This window comes from Cynoglossus semilaevis, chromosome 1 (genome assembly GCF_000523025.1).
Source record: "Cynoglossus semilaevis isolate Cse_v1.0 chromosome 1, Cse_v1.0, whole genome shotgun sequence".
NCBI classification, from domain to species: Eukaryota; Metazoa; Chordata; class Actinopteri; order Pleuronectiformes; family Cynoglossidae; genus Cynoglossus; species Cynoglossus semilaevis.
In genome coordinates, this window is record NC_024307.1 from 14,138,267 (window position 1) to 14,150,568 (window position 12,302).

At 41.2% G+C, this 12,302-nt stretch overlaps 1 protein-coding gene across 1 annotated transcript in view; it reads left to right on the forward strand.

The window, feature by feature from the left end:
* Positions 1-6: 6 nt before the first annotated feature.
* LOC103380484 (nesprin-1) overlaps positions 7-12,302 on the forward strand; it is a 43,961-nt gene continuing 31,665 nt past the window's right edge. Inside the window, 35 exon segments of the mRNA XM_025061769.1 lie at positions 7-322; positions 491-670; positions 811-961; positions 1,077-1,235; positions 1,358-1,540; positions 1,706-1,807; positions 2,025-2,228; positions 2,302-2,509; positions 2,594-2,706; positions 2,810-3,015; positions 3,090-3,239; positions 3,618-3,909; positions 4,064-4,236; positions 4,347-4,656; positions 4,802-4,966; positions 5,078-5,434; positions 5,611-5,747; positions 5,935-6,112; positions 6,231-6,413; positions 6,495-6,638; positions 7,256-7,411; positions 7,725-7,889; positions 7,967-8,139; positions 8,241-8,394; positions 8,754-8,897; positions 9,369-9,533; positions 9,620-9,937; positions 10,025-10,180; positions 10,366-10,536; positions 10,639-10,965; positions 11,057-11,209; positions 11,348-11,515; positions 11,594-11,770; positions 11,888-12,034; positions 12,139-12,264. Of these exon segments, the coding sequence (XP_024917537.1) occupies positions 39-322; positions 491-670; positions 811-961; positions 1,077-1,235; positions 1,358-1,540; positions 1,706-1,807; positions 2,025-2,228; positions 2,302-2,509; positions 2,594-2,706; positions 2,810-3,015; positions 3,090-3,239; positions 3,618-3,909; positions 4,064-4,236; positions 4,347-4,656; positions 4,802-4,966; positions 5,078-5,434; positions 5,611-5,747; positions 5,935-6,112; positions 6,231-6,413; positions 6,495-6,638; positions 7,256-7,411; positions 7,725-7,889; positions 7,967-8,139; positions 8,241-8,394; positions 8,754-8,897; positions 9,369-9,533; positions 9,620-9,937; positions 10,025-10,180; positions 10,366-10,536; positions 10,639-10,965; positions 11,057-11,209; positions 11,348-11,515; positions 11,594-11,770; positions 11,888-12,034; positions 12,139-12,264 (6,579 nt within the window). The 5' untranslated portion in view covers positions 7-38.

The window sequence follows — 12,302 nt, forward strand, 5'->3', positions numbered from 1 at the left end:
TGGCCACAGTTGTGCCAGATATTACTCAGCTGGAGACAATGGCAGTTAATTTAGACAGTAGTCTCTGCAAAAGCCACCTCCACATTGTCGGGGAAGAGGGTTCTCGAAAGTCGTGCCGTGCCCTGGCCGACGCCCTCAGTGCTGAGCTGGATACAGTCAGGAACTTGCTTGGTACCAAACAGAGTGAAGCAGAGGCTCTGGGAGCTCTGTGGACTTCGTTCAGACAGAGGAAGGAGCAGCTGATGAAAGCTGTGGAGGACATCGAGGAAAAAGCTGATCAACCAAGCATCAAAGAGCCAAGCCTTCATGCTCTGCAGCAGAGGTACAGAAAGCAGGATTCTACTTATTAATGTGGTCCTGAAAATATGATTTGTAAATACACGTTTACCTTCCTATGTACAACAGTACAACAGTAAGATTGATCAAAGAATTATCAACCACTTCAAAAAAGATCACTATTCTAAAGCAGTACATTGTGTTTGTTTCCCAGGATTAGGTTCTTTAATCAGCTGGAGGATGAGCTACAGTCTCATCACCATGAGGAGCAGTGGCTGAAGGAGAAAGGCGACCAGCTGGCCCAGAGAGATGCAGAGTTGGCTGGAGAGGTACTCAGAGAAATCAGCCTTCTGGGGAACACATGGGAGGACACCAAGAGACTCATTGCAGAAAGGTACTGTACAGGAGAATAAAAGACTTGTTTGAATTATTTCCATTTGTTCATGTTTTAATTAATTCTATGTTGTTTAAGTTTGTTTAAGGTAATTATTTACCTATTTTTTAATTAATTATTTGGTTCCTTCACTTCCACAGACAGGAGCAGTGCAGCTTTCTTGTTGAGCTCATGAGAGAATACCAGACCCTGAAAACATCCATCAGTGGTGTAACTGAAAGCACAGAGCCCCTGGTTGATATAACCTCTGTTCTGAAGGACCATGAAGAGACCAAGAGGTCACTGAGCAAGGTCAGACTCTTACACTGATTTCACATTCCTGAAATGTCTTCTTGGTACTAACTTTAAAGACTAGCAAATTATTTGATGTGTTATCAATTTTGTTTGTACAATTTATTTTCTCAAGCACGAGGCAGTAAAAACAGAAATGTCTGCTAAGCAACATGAACTGGACCAATTTTCAAACAAAGGGAAACAGCTGATGGTAGAACTGAAGAAGATTCCTGACTGTGACACTCAGATCATGAAGAAAGATATGGAGATGGTTGTAGATCAGTGGCTGGATGTAAGTCTCACCAATATTATATCAAAATGATGTTAGGTGTATTGTTTATATAATCTCAAGGCTTGTGTCTGATTTTTAAAGCATATATTGTGCTTTTTCTGCTTGTGTAATTCCCTCCTCAGGTGTCTGAGAAAATAGATTACAACATCGACTGTCTAAACCAGAGTTTAACTCTGTGGGATGATATTCGGAAAATCAGTGAGGATATTGAGAGCTGGGCTTGCAGCTGTTTGATTGAGTTAAATGAAAGTCTGAATAACCTCAATGACACTCGGAGGTTGTCAGAAAGGCTCTCTGTGTTACAAGTAAGATTCTCTTTTTAAACTTCCAACTTCCATCTGCTGTATTTAAAACCATGAATAAACCACACACTGTTGCCTTTAACCAACATAAATACATTACTGAACAAAACCACAGTCAGCTGCTCAGTCGAGTGAATTACCATCCTTTTTCATGTGGTTCACCGACAGACAGAAATGGGTGAGAAGGAGAAGAAACTAGAAACTCTACAGAAAAAAGTGTCTGAGCTGAAGAAGTGCATCCAAAGCCAGGAGACTCCCGCTAAATTACAGGTTTGAACATGAATGTATATGTTCTATATGTTCTTCATCATGAAGACATTACTGTCACTGACATTAGTGAGTCACCTATCAACCTTTTTTTTTTCAGATAAAAGTCTGTAATTGAAATAAAAAGAATAATTATGTAAAAGTTTAGTGTCCCAGGTTCAAAATGTGGTTTTGTTGTCAGTTATTTTTGAGTCTGAACTTCCTTACTGGGTTTCATCAGGTTTTAGAAAATGACCTGAGGAAAAAGATCAGCAGTGTTCAGAAGCTACACGAACAGGCTCGAGGAAACCTTATGGACTTCAGCTTCCAGAAGAAACAGCTAGAAGATTACATTTCACAGATGTCTGCATGGCTGAAAAGTATGGAGGAGTCCCTGGTTTCTTCTCCTGCCGGGTCAGACCCTGAGGGCATCTGCAGGGTGAAGGTGAGCCCATCTCGTCTTCAATGAGAGCTGATGGGGTTGATTCATTATCTTAATTACTACTTTTGTTTTATAGGATATTCAAAAGGAGCTGCATAATCAGCAGGGTAGCATTGACTCCACCAGGGAGAGCCTCAACACCGTGTGCAGAAAGTATCCATCTGAAGAACTGGCTGGTTTGGGATCAGCTCTCACTGATCTCATCAAGACGTACGAGTCTGTAAACCAGCTTTCTGCCAGGACACTGCTTTCACTGCAGAATTGTCTTCAACGGCAGTTTAATGGTAAGAAATCCTTAAAAATACTCGCATCAGTAGCATTACATGTATGAGCTTATAGAATATTTTACTTTCACCCTTGATCCTCAGACCTGGTTCACGAGTTCCATCGCTGGCTGTCAGAGCAGAGAGAAATAGTTAAAGAATGTTCTGACCGCTCTGGAGACACTCAAGTTGTGGAACGTAAACTACAAAAACTAAAAGTAAGGTTTTGCACGTTTCTGTTTCCTCTTCTCAATTGGTCATGCGTCCTTGAAGTGTTTCAGTGTAAGTTCTTATTATGGTATGGTATGGTTTATTTGTCAGGGTGCTATGGATCGTGTAGAAGAAGGAGAGGTTAGACTCACACAGGTCTGTGAGGAAGGCGAAAAGCTACTACTTCATCTTCCTAAAGCCAGTGCAGGACAGGTCCAGCAGCACCTGTCCTCTATCCAGCAGGACTGGGACAGCTTTGTGGAGCAGTGCAGGCAGAACCAGCAGATCCTGGAAGACAGTGCCTCCCTCATCAAGGGGTAGGATGCCGAGGCAGGTCTGAAAGACAAACTCAAACTTGCATTTATTTACGTACTGCTTTAATAACTTGTAGGTTTGAGGGCCGCCTGAAGAAGCTCAGATGGTGGTTGGAACATATGGAGAAGAGGATGACTACAGATCTTTTGGAAGCCCAGCAGCATGGTCCTAAAAAGGCTGTGCTAGAGCAGGTGGAAGAATATCAACAGGAAGTGCTGAAAGAAAGGTGTTTCTCAGAAATTAATTCGGAATTTCTAATGTCAAGTTTCTTAAAATATGTTTTTTTTTTTCCATTTTGTACAGAAGCTGACCAAACACATGGGGAACTATATCTTGTTTTTAGAATTCAGTCAGAAAAAAAAGTTCAATATTAATATTATTGATATCAGTAACAATAATACTAATTCACACTATTATTATTATTCATTTATATTTATTATTATATTTATTGTTGTCTTTTTTACAATAAAAAATAATAATTTTTTTTGACTCTGATTAAGTTAAGAAGTTGTATTTACGTTGAAATATTTCTCTTTTTTTTATTCTTTCTATTAAAAACAATGTCAGATTTGCCCATGAAAAATGTCCCATTTTTCCATTTCAGGGATTCATTTGAGCGCCTGTGTCAGGAAGGCCAGGCACTGAATGAAGGTGGACGAGGTGACGGCAGTGAGACGAGGGTGTCCGCACAGCTTCAGTCACAGCACCAGGGTTTACTGAGACGTGTCAGAGAGAGACTTCACAGCTGCCAGCTCACTCTGCAAGAGCAGCAGGCCTTTGAGGAGACACTGCAGACCACCTGGACCTGGCTTCATGGAGTTCAGGAGCGATTGGCTTCACTAAATAGCACAGTGGGCAATAAGGAGACTCTGGAAAAGAGGCTTGGCCTTGTACAGGTTAGTGAAGAAATAAATATATATCTATAGCTATGTATGTATCTATGTATATTTCTATCTTTCTATCTGTCTGTCTGTCTATCCTCTCTATCTAATCTATCTTATCTATTTATATATATTTTTTTCTTCCACTTAATTCTTTCCTCTGTTGTAGGATATTTTGCTGATGAAAGGTGAAGGGGAGGTGAAGCTCAATATGACCGTAGGAAAAGGCGAGCAGGTTCTAAAACACAACAGGATGGAGGGACAGGAGGTCATTTGTTCAAAGCTGCAGAGTCTGAAAGACGCCTGGGCCAACATGTTGATGACTTCAATGAGCTGTCACAGGTACACAGTGTCTCCCAAAGACCTCTTCTATTCCCACACTACCATTTGGAAGCAACATTTCTTTTCCCGATTCTACACTGCCTTATCCTATTTAATCTCTTGGTCCACAGTCGTCTAGAGTGGACGGTAGCCCAGTGGAACAGCTTCCAGGAAAATAAGAATCAGCTGCAGCAGTGGATGGAGTCAGTGGAGCAGGAAGTGGGATTGACTCTTCCTCAGCAGCCTGGTCTCAAAGAAAAGTCCACTTTGCTGGAACGCCTCAGAGCCATCCACACCGACGTGGACGCTCACACAAGTGCACTATCAAGACTCACAGACAAAGCTGTGGAACTGTACGAAAAGACTGGAGACCAGACATTCGGACCAGAACCCAGGGCAGAACTCAATGCACACTTTGCTGATATTGCAGCTGTTGTCAAGGTGATCCAAATATGCACATATGTTCATATTGGCATAAGAATTTACATCACATTAAACTTTCAACTATTATTATGTCCATTGTTTTTTCACAAACACTTATTCTTGTCTTCTAAATTATATCTTTTTTGTCTTTTTCATTTCAAAGGGTAAAGTATTGTCTATGCAAAACATTGTGTCTGAGCACGAGCAGTATCTTGATGCTGTAAGAGACTTAAATGACTGGCTGATCTCAGCCAAAGAGGAACTTCAGCGATGGTCAGATTTGTCAGGAAACTCAGTCTCCATTAAGAGAAAGCTCTCCAAGGTGCAGGTGAGAAACTTCAGTTTGTTAATCTTCAGAATTTGTTAGGAGACTTGTGCTGATTGTACAATATCACTTCAAAATTATAATTATCTACTGTATTGGTCGGTCTACGTTCAGGAGTTACTTGACTCCAAGCAGCGAGGCAGAGAGAGACTGAACCGGGTTCAGAGATGTGGAGCTATGGCAAGAGATCACACTGGTTCAGTGGGTTATGAAGCTATGGAACGAGAGGAAGCATCACTGTTGTCATCCTGGGAACAATGGGAACGTGCAGCTCTCCAGACACGTGCCAGTCTTGAAACTGCACTCTCACAGATCGCCAGCTCCGAGCAAGAGTTCAACAGCCTGTCAACTCAGCTGGCACAGGACCAGCAGGAGTTCAGCCGGCAGCTTCAGGAATGGCGTCTTAGATTGGGCCAAGCAGAGGGTGCAGATGAGGGAGAGGAGGCTGTTAAACGCTGGCAAACAGCAAAGGTTGGTCCTGTGTTAGAGTGAAGTTGATATATAACAGTTCTGCACACCTTTGTTAAAATACCATGTAAAACAGTAAAGTCAGAAGACATTCTGATTCTGAAACCAAATATTTAACCAGTAATCGTTTCTAAACAATCTATGACTTCTGATTTAAAACTTTCAAACTTTCACTCTAGGACACATTAGAAGAACTGGTCAAAGCTGAGCCACTGTCTGACAACCTAAAGACTCAACTCAATGACCTGTGTCGATTCTCCAGAGACATGGGCTCACAGTCTGAGAGAGTGTCTGCTCTGATAAAGGAATACAACAGGTAAACACACTATAAATCTGCCTCAGTGTGCTGTAATCCTTGCCCACACTTGTAAAAAATATCTCAGTGTGCTGTAATCCTTGCCCACACAAAAAATAAATGAGCCTCTACATTGAGCAACAGTAAAAATAATAAAACATGATGATTATTGATTACTTTTTGTTGTTCTTTTCTGACCTGTTTGCAGTTTGAGTCTCCAAGCATCAAAGGAGTGTCAGAGCAAAGAGAAGCAGCTAAATCAAGGGTTTCGCTCAGCCTTCAGGGAGTTCCAACAGTGGTTGGTCAACACCAAAATTAACACGGCCAAGTGCTTTGATGCACCTCAGAACCTTAGTGAGACCTCATCCAGTTTACTAAAGATTCAGGTACAAGTGTGGAGTTAGATGTGCTCTTAATTAAGATCTTAATATTGACAAAAACTAGACCTAAAAATGAAAAACATGTCCTGCCGTAAAACATTAAAGAGTATGTTTTCTTTTGTAGGAATTTCTGAATGACAAAGAGCAAGGTCAGTCGAAATTGAGTGCAGTGGTCATCAATGGTGAGTTCATCTCCAGCATTGCAGGAAAAGACAGAGTTGATGCAGTTCGGGCCAAAGTGAACACTGCCAGAGAAGACTGGAAAAACATGATGACTAATCTGCACAACAGAGAAGCCAGTCTGCAGGTATGCACGTTATCTTCTTACAGTATTTAATAAAGTTTGGCCCAGTGTTAATGTTATATTATACCTATACCTTTTTTCCAGAACCTTTTGTCTCAGATGAAGGATTTCGAGGCCTGTGCGGAGCCTCTGCAGGAGTGTCTCAACACCACAGAGCTAGCAGTGCAGGAGAGCAGCACCAGGCTTCATGATCTGACTGCTAAAAAGTCAGAGCTTCACAAGCTACAGGTAGCAATGTCTCAAATTCACTGAGTTCAGAAACCAGCCATTTTCAAAGTCCATTTTGTCCAAACCTTGACTTCTTCTGGCATTTGTGAACCCTCTTGCATAAACCAGCTGGACCTACGCCTATAACCATTGCTAACAACAACTTTCTTGCTTTTTTTGATCATTTTTCTGCATCCTGCTATTTCAGTACTTCCTATCAAAGCATCTCTCACTGCATAAATACATTAATTGTTGTTTTTCCCCCTATAAGCACATTTCTATAGAAGCCTATTGCATTAACCTGAATAAAAATACATTAAAACTCTATTTGTCTAAAATAAATACACCTTTTTAATCATATTTTATTTAAGACAAGCAGACTCCTGATATTTTTAAGGTTAATGCAATGAGCTTTTATACTAATTAGTTGATTCAAACTATTGTTACAGTTTCTTTCATTATTATAGTATGATAAAAGCATTTTTCCCAACTCTGAGAGGAGCCATCCATCTCATTCGATCTTTCCATTTTGCTGTATTGCTCTGTGCCTAACCACTGTGTTTATGTGTGACATCGACTGTCGTATATCTGTTTGTCAGCTTGCATGCCTCTTTGATAACCTGCTTGTGCTCTTCCAGTCTGTGCTTGAGGAGTTGGCCTCTCAGGAGGTTCAGCTGAACAAGCTAAAAGAGAAGGCTCAACTGCTATGGGATGAACATGCAGCCGGCAAGGGTTTTGTGCACCGTGTCTCGCAGCTCTCTGCTCAGTACCTAGCTTTAACCAACCTGACCAAGGTACAGTAATGTGGACCAATCTACCAGCTGTGCACTGGGGCTTTTCAGGTGTTTAGGAGACAGAAGCACTAGACTGGACTGAGCTTTAGTACAGTATAACATTATTTAGGTTTCACATGTATAAATTAACTAATTAATTTGTTATTTCCCTGTACCTTAAAGAAAAATATTTTCGTCTTTGTGTAGGCTAAATCTGCATTAGTTCTAAAGTATTTTGCATGTTCCATTGTAAGGGTTAAGATCATCTTTAGATTAATCTGTAAAACCCATTGGGATTATGGTATTACTGGATTTCATCTCACTGCCTTTGCAGGAAAAGGCATCCCGAATTGATCGCATAGTCACAGAGCACCAGCTTTTCTCACAAGGGTTAAAGGAGCTCCAGAACTGGGTGGTCGACACCAGCCACATGCTACAAACTTACTGTACTCCCACTGCTGACAAAAATGTTCTGGAGAGCAGAATGATCAAACTGGAGGTAGAAAAGATCCCAGATTATTCATTATAGAAGACCTAACAATAAATGTAGATGGTAATAAGTCGTGTGTGCACCAGGCCCTACTGACCGCTCGCCAGGAGAAAGAGATCCAGCTCAAAATGCTGATCACCAGGGGAGAGTCTGTTCAGAGGAACACATCAGCAGAGGGAGTTCCTGCTGTCCAGAAACAAATCCAGGAGTTAAAGGATTCATGGGATGCTCTGCTTTCTTTCTGTATTCAATGCAAAAGGTATTTTTGATAATATATGTTTAACTTAAACTTGTTTTTACTTCTTTTTAGTACTGTATGATTTTCTGATCTGTTTCCTTTACTCTCTGTAAAACTGACAGTCAGCTGGAAGGTTCCCTGTCTCAGTGGACCAGTTATCAGGAGGATGTATGTCAGTTTGTCGCCTGGATGGAACGTGTGGAGGAGAGTCTTGATCCCACTGACAAACAGTGTCCTGAGATGAGGGACAAGACTGCATATCTGAGCAAATCAAAGGTACTGGATTTTCTTTCTAACTTACAGATGTAAAAATGCATGTTACATCATTTAGCTACAGAGTTATCCAAACATAGTTAAATCCAGGGCAACTGGATGGAGTAAGTTTCTTGAAGACGTTTCACGATGTACTGTAACTATGTTAGGATAAAGATGACCTTGATGACTGAGAACCTACACAGACATGTAGCTGCAGGGTTAAATTTTAATTCTCATAATAAGAATAAACAGAGTCAATGCATGAATTAAGTTAAAGAATTTTATATTCCAATAAGATAAAGTCAAGACTAATTTTAGTTTGACTGCATAACGTTTAACACAGATTGATAAAAATGTATTTCTTGGTCCTGACGTTACAGCTGCTGTATGAAGAAGTGCTGAGCCACAGCACCTTGTTGGACACCATCAGTGCAAAGAGTGCCAGTATTGCTGAAAATTATGTTGCCCAACTGGAGCTCCAAGATCTACAGGAGAGATATAACTCTATCAAAGACAATGCCATGGTGGGTATTAGTGACAGGTCTTTAGGGAACAAGGTTATGAAAAAATGTTAAGATGATTCAGGAAAACATTGTTTTTTTACACAGCAATTTGACAGAATAATTAGCCCTTTCATGCATGACGGTCACTACAGTGGACAGCTATTAAAATGTCATTTTCTATGATAAGAATAGGTTTTGATGGCAGTGTTGCAAATAAGCCTCTACAGTGGATGCCTAAGAATCACCCAACACTGTCATACAGTGGTCAGCCTTTGCAACTGCAGAATAATTGTGTTTATAAAAAATTTGGTTTATAAAAACAGAACCAAATCAAATTCTTATTTTTATGTCTAAAAACACATAAAAACACTTAGTAACATTTTTTTTAAAGTATATCATGGGTCATGCATCAAAGGGTTAGGATCCATTAAGAAACACATCCAGGATATTAATTCTCAGAGTACACCTGAATTCTCCTTGCTGTGTCCTTAGAAAGCAGTAGGCAATGCAGAGGAGCTGGTAAAAGTCCATCAGGAGTATCAGCGCAGCCTTCAAGCATTTGAGGAGTGGATGGAACTGGAAGAGGAGAAGCTTGGCTGTTACACACAGCTGGAGGGTGACGTTGATATGCTGGAGCAGACTCTCCAGAAGCTGCAGGTGACAAATTAATTCTACACTTTTTAATGCTTCTTTTGAACTTAACCTGAACGTAAAATGGTCAAACAAGATATTTGTAACTGTAGGAGCTGCAGCTGCGATGCACAGAGGGCCAGGCTTTGCTCAACACCCTAGTTGTCAGTCGTGAGTTGGTCACTCCCTGGGGACTGCCCCAGACAGAAGACCGTGCACTGGAGACCCTACAACAAGACTGGAGACTTTACCAGGCCCACCTGGGAGACACCAGGGCTCAGCTCAACAGCGCTCTGGCCAAACTGCGGCAGATGGAGCAGAAGTTTCAGCGTCTGGACAGTTGGTTAAAGGGCATGGAGACCAAGGCTCAACTGCGCAGCAATCGTCGGTCAGACCGCACAACTAAAGACGCTCAGCTGCAGCTCGTAAAGGTTGGAATTTTAAACAGTGCTACCTGATTTATACATTAGACTTGTCTGCATATTTGCATCAATGTCATTTTTTAAATTTCTTTTCAGAGCTGGCAGGAGGAGGTGTTGGTTTACCAGGAGGAGATGGAAGGCCTCACTCTCCTGGCTCAGCAGGTTTTGGATGAAACCCATATCAGCAGTCGGATTAGTAGCAGAGCAACACACATCACAGCGCGCTACCATGCACTGTTGCTGCATTTACTGGTAACATCTTTAATTCAAACCTACATGACAATACAAAGATGTGCAGTATTTGGGTATTACTAGTGAATTACTACTAAATAGTGGTGTTGACTTGGTTTCTTGAGCTCTTTGTGTAGTACCTTCACAGATAAAATGTATAAATATTTAATTCAACATTGTTCTAACATTGCCTTTTTCCTCTTCAGGAAACGGTCAAACAGCTACAGGAAGAAGTGCTGTGCATTGAAGAGGCACAGTGTGTCTTCACCACCTTCTCAGACTGGCTCAGCACCGCTCAGAATAATTTTAACACTGTGGCTGTAAGTATTGATGTAGTGGATCGACTGGCAATGGAGAGAAAGATGAAGAAATTGGAGGTACGACTTTGCACCACAAACAGTAAAGATGGTGTTAATAAATGTAAGGCTAAAATTATTCTGCAACTCACTAAAACAAATACAAACCTTAATTTATTTCAGGCACTTCAGGCTGACATGGAGCAGGGCCATAATTACTTAAAGACAATGCGGGAGAAGACAGATCGAGTCATGGCCTTCCTGGAGGAACATGAAGCTGAGCAGCTGAAGGAGGAAGTGGAAACTCGTCTCTTTCAATTAGAGGAGTTAATGACGTCACTGCGCACAGAGCACAGCTCACTGGAGAAATGCATCTCACTCTCCAAAGACTTCATGGATAAATACAAGGCCCAGGCCCAGTGGGTGATGGAAACCAAAAACCTCCTAGCCTCCGGTGTGGAACCTAAAGCTGAGCTTTACCAGAAAAAGGCTCAGTTAGCTAAATACAAAGTACATTTTTTAAATTAATTATTAGGATAATTAACAAGACTATGTATGTAAAAAAAAGATTGTGGTGTTTATTATCTTTTTATGTGTACAGACCATCCAGCAGACAGTACAGTCTCATGAGTCACCAGTGAAATCTGTCATAGAGAAAGGAGAAGCTCTGCTTGACACAGTCAACGACCCTACAATAAGTGACAACATGAAAAAGCTACAGGCGGACTATCAGGAGCTCTGCTTGGCTGCTAAAGTATGACCACTGATACAATTGATCTGAGTAGATTTAATTTAGAAAATAATTAATTAAATTAAGGATTCAAATTAAATCTACTGAATCTCATAATGTGAGAGTTTGCACATTTTTTTAACCGTTGATGTTGTTTCGTAGACACAAGTCCAGAATCTTGTGGAATGGGTCAAAGAACACGAGAATTACAACAGTGAACTACAAGAAGTTGAAAAATGGCTGCTTCAGATGTCCAGTCGGCTAGTCACCTTTGACTCCAGGCAGACCAGCAGCATGGAGATGGCCACTCAGCAACTTGCTCGACACAAGGTGATCACTCACAACATAAACAATATCCTTGATGATCTGTTGTTGTAGATTTTCTGACAGGTCATTTTTGCTTTTTAGGCAATAATGGAGGAGATAGCCATCTTTGAGGAGCGTTTTACAAGCTTGAAGCAGAAAGGAGAAGGACTCGTTGCCAGCTGTACAGACCAAGTTCAAGCCAAGATTAGTCAACAAGTCCAGGCTCACCAGCAGGGAACAGGAGACAGTTACTCTGCCATTTGCAGTACTGCCCAACGTGTGAGTCCCCAAAACTAAGCAGACTAACCGTTACAATATTTTATTATTCTCTTAAAACCTTTGTAAATATAGAATTATATTAAAACAGCTCTGGTCTTACCACACCATGTACCACAGGTCTATCAGGGTCTGGACCGAGAGCTACAGAAACATGTCAGCCACCAGGACACACTGCAGCAGTGCCAGACCTGGCTGCAGACAGTGCAGGAGGAGCTCCATCTGAATGAACAGAGACCGTCTGGCCTTCAGGAGGCGCTGAAGCAGGTCACTCACACATTGTTGAAATACTATGATGGAGATAAATTGACTTAATTTTTTTCTCCACTATATATGAGAAATACTAATAGAAATACTGCATCTATGCACAGGTGAAACACTACAGGGCTCTTCAGGAACAGGCCAGCACTTACCTGGACCTGGTGTGTTCTGTGTGTGACCTTTCTGACGATTCAGTGAGAGTCGCGGCTGCCGAGGTCCAGCAGATCAAACTCACGGTCAGATATTATTATTATTATATTTCAACTATGGACTA